The 16,950-nt window shown below is 44.6% G+C and overlaps 3 protein-coding genes and 1 long non-coding RNA gene across 10 annotated transcripts; 2 read left to right on the forward strand and 2 right to left on the reverse strand.

Annotated features, from left to right (window-relative positions):
• The first annotated feature begins 3,461 nt into the window (after positions 1–3,461).
• zgc:136493 (uncharacterized protein LOC692276 homolog) lies at positions 3,462–7,882 on the forward strand. 5 transcript variants are annotated; one of them, XM_058047349.1, is made up of 7 exons: positions 3,462–3,814; positions 3,944–4,077; positions 5,788–6,166; positions 6,229–6,400; positions 6,717–6,895; positions 6,958–7,054; positions 7,429–7,882. In XM_058047349.1, exons 2-7 carry the CDS (start codon positions 3,970–3,972, stop codon positions 7,580–7,582), a joined length of 1,089 nt encoding a protein of 362 aa, XP_057903332.1. In that variant the 5' UTR covers positions 3,462–3,814; positions 3,944–3,969; the 3' UTR covers positions 7,583–7,882. The 5 variants fall into 5 exon arrangements, with proteins under 5 accessions (XP_057903332.1, XP_057903336.1, XP_057903334.1 ...); XM_058047353.1 differs by lacking the exons at positions 3,462–3,814; positions 3,944–4,077 and adding an exon at positions 4,759–4,818; XM_058047351.1 differs by lacking the exons at positions 3,462–3,814; positions 3,944–4,077 and adding an exon at positions 4,825–5,016.
• LOC131101939 (uncharacterized) lies at positions 4,771–9,974 on the reverse strand. The gene is made up of 3 exons (XR_009119355.1): positions 7,381–9,974; positions 6,268–6,377; positions 4,771–6,181 (listed from the first exon to the last, which is right to left on the reverse strand). It is a non-coding gene; the product is annotated as an uncharacterized LOC131101939 (long non-coding RNA).
• On the forward strand, positions 8,159–10,955 carry psmg2 (proteasome (prosome, macropain) assembly chaperone 2). Its single transcript, XM_058047354.1, has 7 exons — positions 8,159–8,378; positions 8,615–8,786; positions 8,854–8,912; positions 8,982–9,100; positions 9,398–9,577; positions 9,651–9,768; positions 10,164–10,955. The coding sequence occupies exons 1-7, from the start codon at positions 8,322–8,324 to the stop codon at positions 10,239–10,241; spliced, it is 783 nt and encodes a 260-aa protein (XP_057903337.1). The 5' UTR covers positions 8,159–8,321; the 3' UTR covers positions 10,242–10,955.
• Positions 10,630–15,558, reverse strand: ptpn2b (protein tyrosine phosphatase non-receptor type 2b). Of its 3 annotated transcripts, none has more exons than XR_009119352.1 (11): positions 15,307–15,558; positions 14,824–14,914; positions 14,648–14,748; positions 14,276–14,374; positions 13,691–13,828; positions 13,413–13,622; positions 12,442–12,603; positions 12,166–12,377; positions 12,008–12,094; positions 11,739–11,872; positions 10,630–11,183 (listed from the first exon to the last, which is right to left on the reverse strand). XR_009119352.1 is itself a non-coding variant. In XM_058047348.1 (10 exons), exons 1-10 carry the CDS (start codon positions 15,361–15,363, stop codon positions 11,162–11,164), a joined length of 1,176 nt encoding a protein of 391 aa, XP_057903331.1. In that variant the 5' UTR covers positions 15,364–15,547; the 3' UTR covers positions 10,630–11,161. The 3 variants fall into 3 exon arrangements, 1 of the variants encoding a protein (XP_057903331.1); XR_009119353.1 differs by having other exon boundaries at positions 12,442–12,600; positions 15,307–15,548; XM_058047348.1 differs by lacking the exon at positions 11,739–11,872 and having other exon boundaries at positions 12,442–12,600; positions 15,307–15,547.
• Positions 15,559–16,950: the final 1,392 nt, after the last annotated feature.

Raw genomic sequence — 16,950 nt, forward strand, 5'->3', positions numbered from 1 at the left:
GCACAGCGGTCCAAAGACCGCTGAGTGCATGGAACTCATTGGAATTGCTTTGTTCCTTATTATCATTAGTGCTCAAGCACAGAAAAGGACAAGGACATGACTTTGGGCCCGAGCATGGCAGTTCAAGGACCCTTTTGGAATGTCTTAATTTCTTACAATTATTAGGGCGTGAGCATGGAGGTCCGCGACGCCCAGGTCGTCTGCCATTTTGGTTTGAAGGCACCGTTTGTAATGTCAAGGAAAGGATGTTTATGTTTGAGCACGGCACGGTAAAGACGAGGGTCCCGATGGTGTCACTAACCTCAGTACAAGTACAAGTGTCCTCATGGAGGCACATTGGCGGCCACGCTCTAACCTGTAAGGTGATTAGCGGCTCTTCTTGGGGAGTATTTTCTTAATGGCCTTACAGAGCACACTTAGAACCATCCCTCCTCCCGCCTTCTGCTGAGTCAGCTGCGCTGACACTCGGAATGCTCCTTAATTTGTCACCTTCAGTTGCATCACTCACCGAGAATAAGAACGTCAATGTCAACAATCAAGACAGGGACTGTCATCAAATATTTCTTTTCAAAAAGGCTAGCATGTGTCGGCGTCCATGGAAGTAAAATAATAATGCCGCTAATTCATGTTACATCTTTGCAAAATATTTTCATTCAAGCTAAAAATCTACACTTCAGTCATGAGTTGATTGTACTAATTCAGATCTACTGTGTTTTTGTGTATAATATGTCTATTTCTCACAGTCCAAATACATCTGGACCTAACTGTAGTTCTGCAACTGTGCATCCATTGTTATTCCTTAATGGCAAATGGCATATTTTTGTGAATTTTTTCTGCAAAAATCTGCCTTAAGTGTAAACATTCAGAGGATTAGTGTTACCAACCAGAAACTGAAACAATAATCTTCTCATCTATAGCATAAACCATATAATCTGCCATTAAAATGCTTCCATTAAAATGACATAACGACATCAATCCTCCAGCTGTGAAAGGCGCTAATGCGCCGTCCCACCGCCTCGCATTGCATTCCGTGCCAGCGTAATTCCACGCCGTGCCGCCATTGTTGGACAATGTAAAGATGCGGCGAGGCCGTGACCCCCCCCACCCAGCGGGCAACAGTGTAATCCACTCGCAGCAGAAGTGGCGGCTCATCAGCCCGTTTGACCCTGAGGGAGAGTCCCTGAGTGCTGGGAAGCCGCAACCTCTGACTAATAGCTTTGCATAACATTGATCTGACCAGCTGTCTACCATTGAGCAATACCCCCCCCCCCCCCCATCCCCCCAACAACACCACCACTACCTCCACTGAACATGCACAAAGCGAGCAAAGCGAGAAAAAAAAGTCTTCCTTGTAAATGAGCCAGCCCATGGCTGCACACGGGGTGCATCGTTAGGTAAGAGCAGCTTTAGGGACGGGGCTAAGAAGCCATGCGCGGTGTGGAGAGGCCACTGATCTGAACAACCTCTCCTGAACGATTATCTCTTACCTAACCACTCAGCGCTAACCTTGCGGCGCTCACAGCTTCGTGGCCCTGTAATGGTGCCGCCTTGAGATCTTACACAGGAGAACGTTGCATGATGTTGCATTGATGCGCTCCTATCAATGGAGGCAATGCACATCCACTAACATTGCAGCAATAGCACAGACGTTCTCTGGCTTGAGTGTGAAGCAGGGCTGACCTGTTACTTCACAGCACAAGCGCCGTGCGTCATGATAGGCAGACTAATGCTCAAGCCTGCCTGGATTAGCCAGCAGGTGAATTTATTCTCAACCAGAACATGCTGGGAGTGGCGTGCTGAGCCTCTTCGGGACCATTAAACAGATACACTCGTGTGTGTTGCACAGCTATTTGAAAATTCAGCCCCCGAAGCCTGTTTCACCTGGCACTATACAATTTGGCAGGCACGTCTACCACGAGTAGAGCTACCAATAACCCTCAAGAAGCCGTGCTGCAAAACACACATTTTGGTCACTTCTGTGGGCCTTTATGTACACATTACATTTGCAGCGGTGTTGAACCAGCATTTTAAAAAGTCGGCCCCCAAAGCCAGTTTCACTTAGCACTGTACAATTTGGCAGGCATGTGTAAAAGGAATAAACCTCAGAAAAGCCTCAATAACCCACCCCCAAAAACGCATCCATTTTGGTTAGAAGTGGGGTAATTGTGTCCGTTATTATTATTATTATTGCAAAAACAACACGTGTGTGTGTCCTGCTACAGTAAGAGAAAGCAAGCTGCAAAAGGTGCTAAACACAGTCATCTATCACGCTGAGCCAGAGTGGATTTAAAGACACTGTACAGGATCGTGACAATGATATAAGACTCTGGCAGTCGGGTTTAGAGCCTCACCTGGCTGCAAACACGAGGCCTTGACATGCAGCATGGCCATGCTACGACATATTAACATGTCGCATTTAAAGAATACATCATGCTCCATGTGGAATGCATTATTACATTTACACTATTTGTATTAGTTTAGATTATCATTAGCTTATCATAATACATTTTTTTAATTTACAATATATTTTTTATTAGGGCCAATCCTATAACAATAATGATAATAATAATAATAGTTGTATTTTATTCTGTTTTCATATTCATTCATTCATTTTCTACCGCTTTCCCTCACGAGGGTCGCGGGGGTGCTGGAGCCTATCCCAGCTGTCTTCGGGCGAGAGGCGGGGTACACCCTGGATTGGTGGCCAGCCAATCACAGGGCACATATAGACAAACAACCATTCACACTCACATTCATACCTATGGACAATTTGGAGTGGCCAATTAACATAGCATGTTTTTGGAATGTGGGAGGAAACCGGAGTACCCGGAGAAAACCCACGCATGCACGGGGAGAACATGCAAACTCCACACAGAGATGGCCGAGGGTGGAATCGAACCCTGGTCCTCCTAGCTGTGAGGTCTGCGCTAACCACTCAACCGCCATGCTGTTGTTTTCAGATTATCTAGAACAAAATATTGTCATTATTATTTGTAACACACTTGACCCTGTAATGTGAAAGCAGGCATTCTCTATGGGGGGAGGGGGTGGGGTCAAGGCCTCTGCAGATAAACCACTAATGTGTTGCTGCCATCTAGCGGTACTATGTCCTCACTTACAGGTACCAGGATTACGGCTAAATTGTTTTTTGGGGACTCAGAAGGACACCTGAAGATGAAAAAAATAGTCCATCAAGAATGATTACAACGGAGACGTAGAAGCTGGAAAACCAAACAGACTGAAAGAAAGATTGATGAACAGATGATGAAAGAAGGTGACAATGATGATGCTAAAAGTGCCCGTCTTTGGAACCCTGATGCAAGTTATGATGGCAACTATGATGACTTGATTCATACCCGTGTGACAAAACTATGACACATTACTGACACCAGGCGCTTGCACAAAGTAAACAATTGGTCAAATAAAACAGGAGACAAGAAGACTAGTCTGATATCTTTGTGAAGTGAAAGTCAAGAAAGCCTCCTGACCTTGCGATCTTCTCGGCCTTTTCAAGTTCAGGCTGGTGGACGTCCTAAAGAGCCTTTCCCGAGTCTGCTTGTCTGGGTTTGAATGGCCCGGTGCCTCTTCCCCGAGAGGGCAGAGGTGTGAACGGGTGCTGACCTGTGTGTCGGGTCTCTGCTTACGCTCCTGGCTTCCTGTTTGAGGTGTTCCGTACGCCCTGCACGTATGCAGATCCGGCAGTGTCACACAGGAGACAACGGACACACTGGCATAGGATGCTTTCTGGCGTGTACCCGTAGACGTTTGGCTCCCTGCGAGCACGCTTAGATGACCGGAAAGGCGAGCTCCTGAGGTGAGTATATGTGACAACGCTTCTTTTTGCTCAGTAAACCCCTAACATGATGGTCAATCATTTATAACACCTTGTCTTGTTTTTCTTTCATTTGTTCAATGTTACCAAACTACATGGATGATTAATTAGATTAGATTAATAAGCCTGCAGCCACGATGCAAACCGTCTTTGTCCAGAGTGTGCGGATTCTGTGGAATCCCGTACAGGTATCGAGGAGTTTGCAATTAAAGTGTGTGCAAAGATCTGTGCACCAACACAAGAAGGTAATGTGTGTATTCATTATTATTATTATTATTATCATTATTATTGGTGGTGATATGCAAATAGAATTTGTTAAGATGAACCACTTTCAGTGATTATTTCTACTTTAAAAGTGTTGTAGATGCTTCCAAGTGGTCCATGTCAAAGTCCACCAAGCTCAGCCTGAGGGGGGGGGGGGGGGGGGGGTGCTGTGTGTTTGCTTTGCTTTGCTAAATGTCCACTTTGGTTAGGTTGTAAGCACAATTAATTGTTAACCCGTTCCAGCTTCATATTCACTAGTGATGGGCAATACCAAGTCACACAGAGCTTGACGTTGCTAATATCCGTGTATTGGCAAGGGCCATAAACAATATTAAAATGTCAATGTCAAAATCAAACAGCATAAATATGTATTTGGCTTACTTTTTATGTATTAATTAATTAAACAAATTAATTAATTAACAAATTAATTAATTAACAAATTAATTAATTTGATTAATTAAGATTAAGATTAAGATTAAGATATGCCTTTATTCGTCCCTCAATTAAACAAAGTTATTGGCCATCTAGTAGTTCAGTCGAATGGTCATCCAGACGCTGAAAGGCAAATTATGTGAAAAGATATGTGGATTTAATAGACACGGTCTCAATAAGATTATCTGGACCTGGATCACTGATCCGTGTGGTGGTGCCTGCAGGGGGCGCTACAAGTGGAGAGCAGCGACAGGAGGGGGGAGGCTGGTGGATAAATATAGCGGACTAAGGTTAGCATGTAACTTCCCTGGTGGCTTGGATGGATAGCATCTTGCCTGCACGGAGAAACGGTTCCAAAACAGATTGAGGCCGTCTACGAATGGGATGCGGTGTAATGTGCAGGCGGACTGAAGTCAGCTATTTAGACCCAGAATTCTGGAAAAGCGTGGGGGTCTTCTGCAAGCTGTGGGTCCACTGATGAACACCACGTAAATAGAAAGACGTAGAAAGCTAACACCAGGCCGGACACAACACACAAGAGCGCGGTGTCGCCGCCATCTTGTGTAGCACAACATTTTAATGCCTTATCGCCAGAATTTCAGAAAGCATCAGTAAAAACGTCGAAAGTCGCAAACGAACAAGGTAGTGCTACACAAGAAGGCGGACTCGCGGCGACAAAAAGTTTTCTACGTAATGTAGTTCTGTGACGGATGACGGAAGGATGTGTTATTTGTTAGTTTTTGGGGTTCTATTTATTTTCTTTAAAAAAACATTTTATTTTCAAATCATTCTACTTCCGGGTCACGAGGGCAGTTACTTTTAAAAAATGTATATTTTATTACAAACTTCAATTGTACAAAACAGTATAAGCAGAATTACAGGAACATAAAAATGCAATTTTTGAGAAACTTGATAAATGGTACATTCGTAGAATAAGTGCCTTATTGATTCCTCTTCTATTTTGCAAAATGAGCATTGTGATGATACCCCTTGAGGGCAGTTAACGTGATTAATCCATCCATGATTATCTATGGCGCTTATCCTCACTATAAAGTGGCGGGGTTATGCTGGAGCCTATCCCAGCTGACTTTGGGCGAGAGGCGGGGTACACCCTATACTGATGACCAGCCAATGGCAGGGCTCATAGACAAACAACCATTATTATTGTGGCCTTGTTCTAGTTTCTACAGTGCACTTTTTTTACTCAGGTGAACCAATAATAGGCCAATGTGCACACTTACCTCTCAACACGCTTGCAGATGATGGAGAGCGACAAACCGTGGGCTCTGATTTCTGAGGTGGGCGAGCAAGGCATCCTGGAGGAGGCAGTGGACCTCCTGAGTCAACACTTTCAGCTGGTCCCCCACGAGGACTTCCTACGGGACCCCCAACTGCACGGCCCCAAAATCCAGGTGCTGTTTCAGTGGCTGTGTACCCCACAGGCCACGCCGGCGCTGCTCAGCTCGCTCCCGTCCCTCAAGTTAATCTCCAGTGGGGGGGCGGGCTACGACCACCTGGACCTGCCCTACGTCACCAGCCTGGGGCTGAAGGTGGCCAACACGCCCGGGGTGGTCAGCGACTGCACTGCGGACATGGCCATGGGGCTCCTGCTGGCGTCGGCGCGAACCATTGTCGAAGGTGGGGCTCGTCGCCCTGTAAACATCCACAGCCCAGATCATCTGACCCTGGTGTGTTTGCAGGTCACCAGTCCATGATGGACCCCAACACCACCTGCTTACCTCAATGGCTGGGAGGCGTGGAGGTCACGGGGTCAACTCTGGGGATTATCGGAATGGGAAAGATCGGCGAGAGGATCGCTCAGCGCGCCAAAGGATTTGACATGAATGTCCTGTATTACAACAGAAACAGAAGGTGAAATATACATTATCATTATGTTGCATTGGCCGCCATTTTTCAGTATAAATAGCACCAATGGTAATGGTATTTATGGAAATATCTGTTGAATATGCATACATGTTACTTTGGAATATATCGCATATTGCAACTGACAATTCCACACGTCCAAAAAGGAGTTGGAAGGAGCAAAGCTTATTTAATTCTACCCCCCTTCACTTCTTGTATTCAACATGTACCCTGTACATGTACCCACATTATGACCATGCACATTTTGACATGAGAGAAAAACCAGGAAACATTATGATGCTTATCTGTAGTTTTTCCTGGTCAGGAGCGCTGAGGTGGAGGAGGCAGTGGCGGCGACCTACTGCCAGAGCATGGACGACCTGCTGACGCGCTCCGACTTTGTCATGCTGGTGGTCTGTCTGACCCCCGACACCACCGGCCTCATCAGCACACGAGAGTTGGGCCTCATGAAGCCCACAGCGACGCTGATCAACATCAGCAGAGGTGGGAATCTCATGACATGTTAGTTCATTGTCAAAACCGTCTTAACTTTCGAATGCCCTAAGGTCCTGTGGTGGACCAGGACGCTTTGGTTAAGGCTCTGCAGGCCAGGACCATACGAGGAGCTGCTTTGGATGTGACTTATCCTGAACCTCTTCCAAGGTCTCTCTCACTCTCCCACTCATTTCATGCGAAAACTGGGAATATTAAAATGTGACTCGAGTCAATGTTTTGATGACTTTGGACTGGAATTGCCAATATCATCAAAGACTTGTTACTCGACTTGGACTCTGATATCAATGACTCTTGACTTGAATGGAACTTGTTGGAAATTTCCAACAAGACAGCACATTTTCTCACACAGAACCTGCCTCATTGAATGCATCTATTTATGGCCAATGAGGCTTAAGAACAAATGACTTGGGACATGTTGTCTTGACTTGAAGGTTTTACCAAGACTTGGCATTAAAGACTTGAAAAACACTGACTTGTTCCCAACTCTGCCACTGACAAATCCTCAATGTCATTCTCCACAGGGATCATCCTCTCATCGGCCTTCCCAATGTGCTGATCACCCCTCATTTCGGCACCAGCACTATCACCACGATAAGAAGGATGGTGCGGAAGATGGTAGAAAACGCCTTGGCTGCCATGAAAGGAGAATCCATCCCTGATGAAGTGAAATGTTGAATTATTTTTTTTAAATGATGCTCGATATATGTTGTTTAAGTCATGCAATATTTCGAGTACTGTATTAATAATATATGGACAATACAGTATTTTTTTAAACTAGGGTGTTGTCAGAGGGGTTCTGAGTAACTTCGCATTTTCCTATTGTATATGGTTTTAAATTTCGCATTTTCCCATTATATATGTATGGTGAAATAAAAAAATAAACTAACACATTAACATTACGTGAGAAATGTATGTGATTTGCTGTCAACGGCGTGTTAGTTGTGTTTGTTTACATTACCGCTTCAAAACTTACTTCTCTTGGACGCGGAAAATGTTTACGGAAGTAGTAGCTCAAATATATGCCAGTATATAAACCAACATTTTACAACATGTTTGAACAGCAAAGACTTAAAATGTCAACCCGTTTTGTTGAAAAATTAACGCAAAGCATTACATTTTATTGTTTCATTATTTTTTATTTGACCTGATTTTCATGACTTTTATTCAGGCACATCCAAGTATTCAATCCGGATGAGTCGACGACTGAATTGGAAGGATACAAGTAAACGTTCATAATCCCTGTCAAAACATTTTCAACCAAACTACATTTTTGTTTCATTTTTATTCAGGCACTTTATAGCCTTCAATCACAATGAGTCGACACCGGGACCGAAGGACCCCAGCGCCCTGCATGAAAACAGAATAGAAACTGCTCAAGATTGTCTCTTTTACATTTTTGTTAACAAAACCCATCATGTTTATCTCTTCACAAAGCTCCATGCCTATATTTAAAGATGTGACGCTCGTTATGGTGAGTTATGTGCCTAATGTTTTCGTGTACGCGAGTTAACTAATTTTGTAAGCTAGTTAGCCTCTAAAAGATTGTAATAGGAGTGTGAGAGCTAATTCGTTTTTACAGAGCAAAAACATGCTTTTCTTATTTAAGCACACAATGTGGGAAAATGGTTTAAAAACATGTACAATCGAAGGCAGAAATAAGTTGCCTAAAGGGTGTACGTCTTGATTATGCATTTCCCCTGACTCTAGCCGGCAGTGGCGGTGGGCAATGTGGGCCAGCTGGCGGTGGATCTGATCATATCCACCCTAAACCTACGCCGAGTGGGGTACCTGCACACGGACTGCCTCATCCCCATGGCGGGGAATAACCCGTACGCCACCTCCAAGGACGACGAAGAGGAGCTGCACACTGCTGCAGAAGGTGCATGTGTAGAATTAGCCTTCATAGCGCAAATTAACCCTAATTAATCTACCCTTCATACCAACAGTCTACGCTGCACCTGAGCTCAAGCTAGCTGTTCTTCAAATCAGGGCGCCAATTGTGAAGGTATCCACATCCCTTGCTGTGGACCGCTGTAGATTCCACATGATTCTAAATTGTTTTTTTGCCCCTCAGACAAAATCCAAAAAGTTCAGTCAGCTGCTGTTGTCCTGGATCAAATCTAGTGGTTTCTCCAGGACGGTTGTTCTATCCAGCAGCCATGCCTACCAGAGGGATGACCAGCAGCTGCAAGGGTATGGTCCAATTACTAAAGGCTCATTGCATAGGCGAGATGAAATGGCATATCAAAATTAGTAATTCTTTCAGACATTGGTTGTATATCACATATTTGTATGTAACATCTGGCTTTTGGTTCCCCACCCACCAGTTGAGTATCACTGCAATGTATTACAAGACCACTTTTTTAAAGCACATACCGCATGAACGCTGCTCTAAATCAATGGTTCTCAACTGGTTTGTGCGTTTTGTGTTGGTTTTATTCACACCACACATCTGTATTGATAACCTGGCATCTGTGCTGTGTGTTTTAGCACTCCTATAAGGTACCTGATCACACCCAGCCTCCTGAAGGCCAGCGCAGACGCCCTGAAGGAGCTGGGATGGAGGGAGATGGAGAGGGTGCCCCCTTGCCCAGGACATGTAGACGGCAACGTGGAGCCAAGGCTCTTTGTCCCTGGAGGCGGCATCACAAAAGGGCTCTTCACAGATAGGTGGGTGTCTTTTAAAAAAAAAAAAAAAAACATTGACAGGAAATGTGTTATAGCTGACGATGTGGTTGTGTAGCTGTGCAAACGAGGTCCCACTAGCCGTGCTGCTCATCTTCTGCTCGGAGGGCGACAACATCCCGGACGCCTTCACGCTCCTCAATCACCTGAACGACTGGCTCCACCTGCTGGACCCTGTAAGCAACACATCTAAAATAAGAACAGGGGATCAGGTGTTTTGGTTAGGGGTGTTGCAAGGTCTGGCAAGATTAAAACATGATTCCTCATTCAGAAAAAAGTATTTTTGGCACGAGGCCTGGGATGGTAATGACACAAACATCGCACAAATAAAAAATTTACTTGATAATTATGTCGGCCACAATATATTGCCAATTGGAAGTGGGTTCATTGGTTGGTTTCAGCACCTTGGCGTGCTTATTCCATAGAATAGCATGGAGTGAGCACTTTGGACACCCCTCTCGGTGGGTAGAGGCGAGGTTGCTAGCATAGCGTACAGAAGAGTTTAACCTAGCACCCTTCCACATATTGTCATTAACTGCCTTGTGACGTGTACCCCATTCTTTCTTTTTAGAAGCAAGAGGCCAAGTGGAAGATCCCAGCATCCTGGAGTCTCCTCTTTGGGAGTGGCATCCCTCCAGCCCTCTTCTGAAACATAATTTTTGTCATTGTAAGCTGCTACGCCACGTTCTGTCAAAAAAAGAACCGACTTACAGGAACTGACCTAAATGAGCACTTCTGCAACCCTTTTTGAGTGTTTTACATTTGGGGGGGGCAAGAGCCAAGCCAGTGTGAATTTTTGAGCAGTTCTCGGCTGGACCTCATTTGGCCCGACTAACTGAAAGTGGTTGGCCAGGCGCCATGCGGTGTTCCCAGCATCGCCGCCCACCTTTGTAACATGACTCTTGGAACAATACGCTGACCGCTCATCACTCAAAATGTTTAACATCCCCTTGAAATATGACTATAAATAAAAAAGCCAAGTATTTTCTATCATAAAGTAGCAAAAAGAAAAAGAGCAATTCTTCCATCACAGGGTGTTGTGTAATAAACTAGATACCAGTTTTATTATGACAAGTTCATAGCATTGACTTTTTTCCCATTATAAGAAAATGTCATCAAATTGTCTTCAAATGTGTAACAATGCTCTCGTTTTTTTTCTGTGAAAAAAAAACCTTCATATACATGCCAATGACTTTTGCCACATTGCTGCGAAAAACTTCAAGTATCCTTATAAAAATAGAAACATTTCCACCCCTGGAAAAATACACATGTATAAAATGGCAATGCATAGTTCCTGGTTCAGTCTGTATAAATGTAGTATGACAAAGCTGCAAAGCAAACCTTTTAATAACGCTGGTGTCTTCTGTTTGAGTAACGAACGTGTGTGTGCTGTAAACAGTTTGGAGAGGGAGAATGCAGACAAGCGTGCTGGTGAGCTGAAACCACAACTTGGGATGGACGAGGAACGCTGGTGGAAGTCAGAGGCCAGCTGGGGTTCCCTGCCTGCTGATGTTTTGCTGCCAGCGTTTCCTTTGAACGTACCCTCGGTTGGGGGTGGCGGGGTCGGAGTCAGCAGTCGCTTGTCTTCGCTCTATGGGAGACAAAAACTCAATTATTAAATCAAGAGTACAGGTTTTACTCTCCCGCTGCAACGCAAAACGCATCACGGTTTCAGCATGTGTATGCACCATCGCTGCAGGGTAGCTGGAGTTCATCGGAGGGAAGCTTAATGTCAGCTGACTGATGTCACGTGACATCTACAAGGTGTCACGTTTATGCAATGGGCACTCCTGCTTTAAGACTTTCTTTATTTTCCTTGTTTTTTGTTGTAGTATTCTTTTATTGTATTTTTTTATGTGTCCATTCCGCAAATGGCCCCAGGGCCACACTTTGGACACCCCTGCACTAACGGAGCAAGATGGGACGGACGACTTTACATTGAATCAACACAATACCACGAGAAGATATGCTTATATACCATCTTACGTACTTACAGTATCATACATACACACTGAGGGGCAATAAATACGTAAATCTACAGCACTCCCACACACACTCATGCCGGAGTGCATTTACCAAAAATTCCAAACTGTTGCCAGGCAACTGAGAAACAAAACACAGCAGACACACGTCAAACGTCACGTACGAGAGCTCTGGGACGTATTTGTACACGTTCCTGCTGTAAAGTGTGCTGGTTGGCTGTCACAGTAAAGCTGGGGGTACGGACATACTGCACACACCCCGTCAGCGCCGGGTCACGTGCAGCAAATGCAGCCCAAGCTGTCCGAGAAGAGAACATCAAATTTGAGCGTGGCGATGATGGAAGGACTGGTTAGCGTGTGATGGCAGACCGCTCATGTGCAGAAAGACAACGCTGTCTTTGTAGTCCCCAAGCAGGCGAGAGATGATAATCACCTTTTCCTCTTCCTCTCGCCGTCATTCGTCCTCTGGCTGGTTTTGACTGTGCCCGTTATGGAGAAGCTGTCATCTCGACGTCGTTTGCTGTGGCAAAAATAAGGTTATCTTAACTTGAATGATTGACGGGTTGATTGGCAGTGCTGGTGTGTACTGACTGTGTTGTTGTGCTGTTGTCCTGCTCCTGCTCCTTGGAGGGGGACTCTGTTTGGACCTTGCCGTCCTGCCTGTAGTCTTCCTGCTCATCTGGAGGTCCCGTCTGTTGGCTGCCGTTGCATCGCTCTGTGGGACAGCGGACCTGAGGCAGGGAGGCGGGAGGGGAGTCGGTCGTGGGTGCCTGGTCTTCCTGGGACAACTCTCGCCATTGGCTCTGTGTAGACGGAACGGCACATGTTGACTACTATAACGCGCGTGTGAGCATGTGTTGTAGGTACCTGCACACTGGGGTCTCCCATGATGCACTTGGAGCCTTCCAGGACGGCCATGAAGGAGAAGCGCAGCTGGTCGGGTGTCTGGATGAGACCCATGCGGTATTTCCTCATGTCCAAAAGAATCCTTTTAATGTCCACTAGCGGCTCTTTCCGCTTGTCCATCTGCTTGAGAACAATGTTTATCAACATTGGGTTTATTTTAAGATGTGTAGCAAAGCCGTTTTGTTTTTTTGGGAGGGGCACATATAAACCGGGGTAGGGGGCGTCTCGTCTACATAGGGGCGGGTCAGTGGTGTTTTTTCCTTCATGATATCATGAAGGCCCAAAACTTCAAAGGCAAGTCTTTGAACACCGGTGCTCATAAACACGTTCTAAGAACACAAAGGAACATATTACACCCTCATTGAAACGTCACTTACATAATCGGGGAACCATTAAGGATATTTTCGCCAATCACTTCTGGAAAGGCAACAACAATGGCAGACCGACTTTTGCCGCTATGCCACTTGGAGCCTATCCCAGCTGATTTTGGGCAAGAGGCGGGGTCCACCCTGAGCAGGTGGCCAGCCAATCGCACACACTCACATTCATACCTGTGGGCTTTTTAGAGTCACCAATTAACCTAACAGGCATACTTCTGGAACATGGGAGGAAGCCGTAGGACACAGGAAGAACATGCCATCTCCACAGAGATGTCCAACGGGGATTCAAACCTCCAGACATTGTGGCCAACATGCTGAACACTCGGTCCCTGTACGCACTTTTACATTTGTTTGTTCCAAAATAATAATAATCACGTGTTGTCAGTGACGGCCAGCAGCCATAAATGGACTATTTTTAAAAATAGTCAATTTATGTGTGTCTCTCTCGCTAGCTAGTATGTTGGATTTCTGTACACCATAGTTTCACCTTTTTTTCTCGCCAATGAATCAGAGAATAACACCCACACTCTCTCACACACACACACAACTCACCAGCACTAGACACGTGTCCACTAGCGAAAAGGTGCCCGAGCGTCCAATTCCGGCGCTGCAGTGCACCACGGCCGGCCCGTGATCCGCTCCCAGCGCCCCCGACTCGCGCACCTTCAAGAGAAAGTTGAGGAAGGACGCCGGGGATTCGGGGACGCCAAAGTCGGGCCACGTGGTGTAATGAAAGTGGTGTACTTCTCTTTTCTCGCCCGTCTGTGGCAGAGCGCAAACTTTTGCCAATGGCGCTTGACGACAGGAATAGGAGGCAAAAGTAAACTTACATGAACGTTCTGCAGCTCCAGAACTCTGGTAGTGTAGTAAGACTTTATATCTTCTGACAACAGCGCCACTGAAAAGCGTGTGTCCTTAAAGGCCATCTCTCTGTCCTCGGCCATGGGCCAGTACTGGGCGCACTTTTCCTGGTGAGACGAAAACAAATCTATCATTAATGACCATTTTCTTCTATTTACTATTTCATTTTGGGGGAATTTTGTGATACATGAACACGCTTCTTTCTATCTTCTATGCATTCTAAAGATATAGAAACAGCTCCTTAATGCACGCAATGGGAAAGGGCACTATTAAAAACACCTCCAGCCCATTTAGGATGGATTCAATGCTGTATAGATAATACAATGACCTGGAAGAATGAGAATATTCACATATGTGAGCTGTACGTTTGATCATTGCTTGTCTTCTTGCTGTTAAAATACCAGCAGAATGTTACCAGCCATGCTTGTATTGCTCATGTTTGTGTCTCAACAATGTTACATTGTATGTGATATATGTAATTTATGACGTTGGACAAGTGCAAAGTTCCTTGGGTGATGCTTCAGTGAGCCAATCGTTCTTGATGCTCTGCTTACCGAGCCTTTCTCAATGACCCTGTTGAGCATGATGATGGCTTTGGTCTTCTGCTCCCAGATCATGAGCCAGAAATGGCCACATGTGTTCCTGAGGGGACCCTGTGCAACAACAACAAGACACTGTTATAGCTACAGTACACAATAGAGACTACAGTACCGTACTACTTTATAAGCTTTGATGCCCAGCAAATAAGATAACAGTTTAATTTCCTCAGGCTGTGTTTGCTATGTTAATGTGTTCAAGCTGCAGGAGATTAACACCATGTTTGGGGAGGTTTTTTTTTTTTTTTTCTATCAAAGGTGTCCAACAAGGCAGGGTTCTCGTGCCTCTCCCAAACTGACCTGCTGTTTTTTTTAATGGCCACAACTTGCCTGAGTCAATATGTAACGTCGCTGAGCTTCTTCCATGACAACCAGGCTGGCATTGATGTAGTCGTTGTCTGCATTCTTCAGCTTGACCCGACTGTGATCAACTGTAAGGAAGGACAGATGGTTGGTTTCAAGACATTGTGATATTAAGATGTGTGTGTGTGTGTGTGTATACCTACAAGGACTGACGTCTCTGTATCGGTTGCGTATGCGATTCTCTGGATACTTTGCCACCTTGTAGGCGCACTCATGAGACTGACTTCTAATTTCCTATAGACAACAAACATGACCTTAAATAACAAGCGGGGGTGGTTCAGTGAGGATATTAATAAGGACAAATATTCCTGTCAATATCATAAAATTTGTGTCTGTCAAATTATCACAGCCTTAAGTAGTCAAACGTGCTAAATCTGTTGAATTAGTGGAGTTAATTTCGCTCCAAGTTTTGGGACAGCCTTGCGCTGGGACATATGGAAAGTGACACGGTCATTACAATAACAACGTAGATGAACAAAGTGAGAATGAAATGTGTATATAACGAAAATGACCAGAAACGTGATACATACGACACGAGTTGAAAAAATATTAACTTTGCCTCTGGAAATCCGACACTATTGACGGTTAGCTACATGCTAATGACGCTAACCAGCTAACAGACTTACCATGTATAATTTTTGCCACCGGCCGCCGGACTCTATGTCCTCAAACTCCTGGTCCATTTTCACCGAGGCAGTGCCAGCTTGGTGAACCAAATGTTAGTGTAGTTATCCCCCTACCTATCTACCTCATAACTTTTTCGCTGCTTAAAAAAGCTTCGCTTGTGTGGAAATTAGGACTTCCCTGTGTGTGTGAAAAGCCTATCTTGTCAGTTGACATCTGTTGATGTGCGCATGCGCCAAAATGCTCGTCGGGTTACCGTCAAAGCCTTCCGAGATCTTCAGTGAACGAAGACGTCGCATGACGACATTGATTTTAGCCTGTGTATTTTAACGCTTCGTTGCCTTTTATGATTTAGAAATTGGTTATTATCTACGATGTGACCGGGTGAGTTTGTTGCACCAACCATGAAAGATGACGTTGTGTGACGTCACTCAGAATCTGCTGTGCTTGTGCCATCCACTTTCTCGATCCTCTTTCTTAACATCGAACCATACCATTCAAAGTTGCAACCGAGGGGTCAATTAAAGCAGGGGTCTCAAACTCAATTTACCTGGGGGCCACTGGAGCTAGGGTCTGGGCAAGGCTGGGCCGCATCAGGTTTTCCACAAAAAAAACGCATTTATTAAAAACAGAAAATATACAAACCTTTTCAGTGCTTTGGTTCCGATTTTCTACAATAAAAGCTCTGATAAAACATTCCACTGTTCTCAAATATCTTAATTTTTATTTTTCTGCACAAAAAAGATGAAAAATAAATAAACCAAGAATAAAGAAAATCAATCAATCAGTAATAAATAAATAAATATAATAAAACGGCAAATAATAAAAACTTAAGAAACCACATATAGTTGGTGGGTAGACAAATTATTTTTTCCAGATTAAAATGAACAAAGCATTATTAGAGCCCTGTAGACAAAACTACTCACATTTATACTCTTTTTATTTACAACATATTTACAACTGCAGGGTCTTGAGACACATGCTAACTCGCAAACTAGAGAGCTAGCGACCTAAACGGTAGCCTTCAGGTTATTTCCTTTAAACTTAAATAGCCAAAAACTTACCACTTCCACACAGATAGGGAGGATAACTATTAACAGTTATTTAACCTTTAACATGACCATTAATCAAACTTAATAGTTTTTTCTGGGTACAAGATACCATACAGCATCCATATCAAACTTGCGCGGGCCACACTAACAGTAAACTTTCATATCAAGGCGGGGGCCTCAAACTAGTGTCCTGCGGGCCACATTTGGCCTGCGGGCCGCGTGTTTGCGACCCCTGATTTAAAGCCAACTGTTCGCTTTTTATTACCCAACTGCATAGTGCTGAAATAAAATTAAACAGTAAAACCCAGCAAACATGAGGGAAATAGCGATAACTGAGATGGTAATATGTTGTGTTACTAATAAAACACAAGTTGTCCAACCTAATTTGTCCTCAGTCGCGTACAAGACGTCCTCACCGATGTCAGATAATGTTAACTACAAAACACACAACTCAGGGCAAAGTTCACTCATAATCTCATTTGTATGAGACTGCTTACAGGTGAAGGAGGGGGCAAATGTGTACACTGCCTTATTATTTGTTGAAAAAAGTCTGTGCGGCGGGCGGGGGGTAGTTGGTAATGTTTTTTTTTTTAC

This window comes from Doryrhamphus excisus, chromosome 14 (assembly GCF_030265055.1).
Source record: "Doryrhamphus excisus isolate RoL2022-K1 chromosome 14, RoL_Dexc_1.0, whole genome shotgun sequence".
NCBI classification, from domain to species: domain Eukaryota; kingdom Metazoa; phylum Chordata; class Actinopteri; order Syngnathiformes; family Syngnathidae; genus Doryrhamphus; species Doryrhamphus excisus.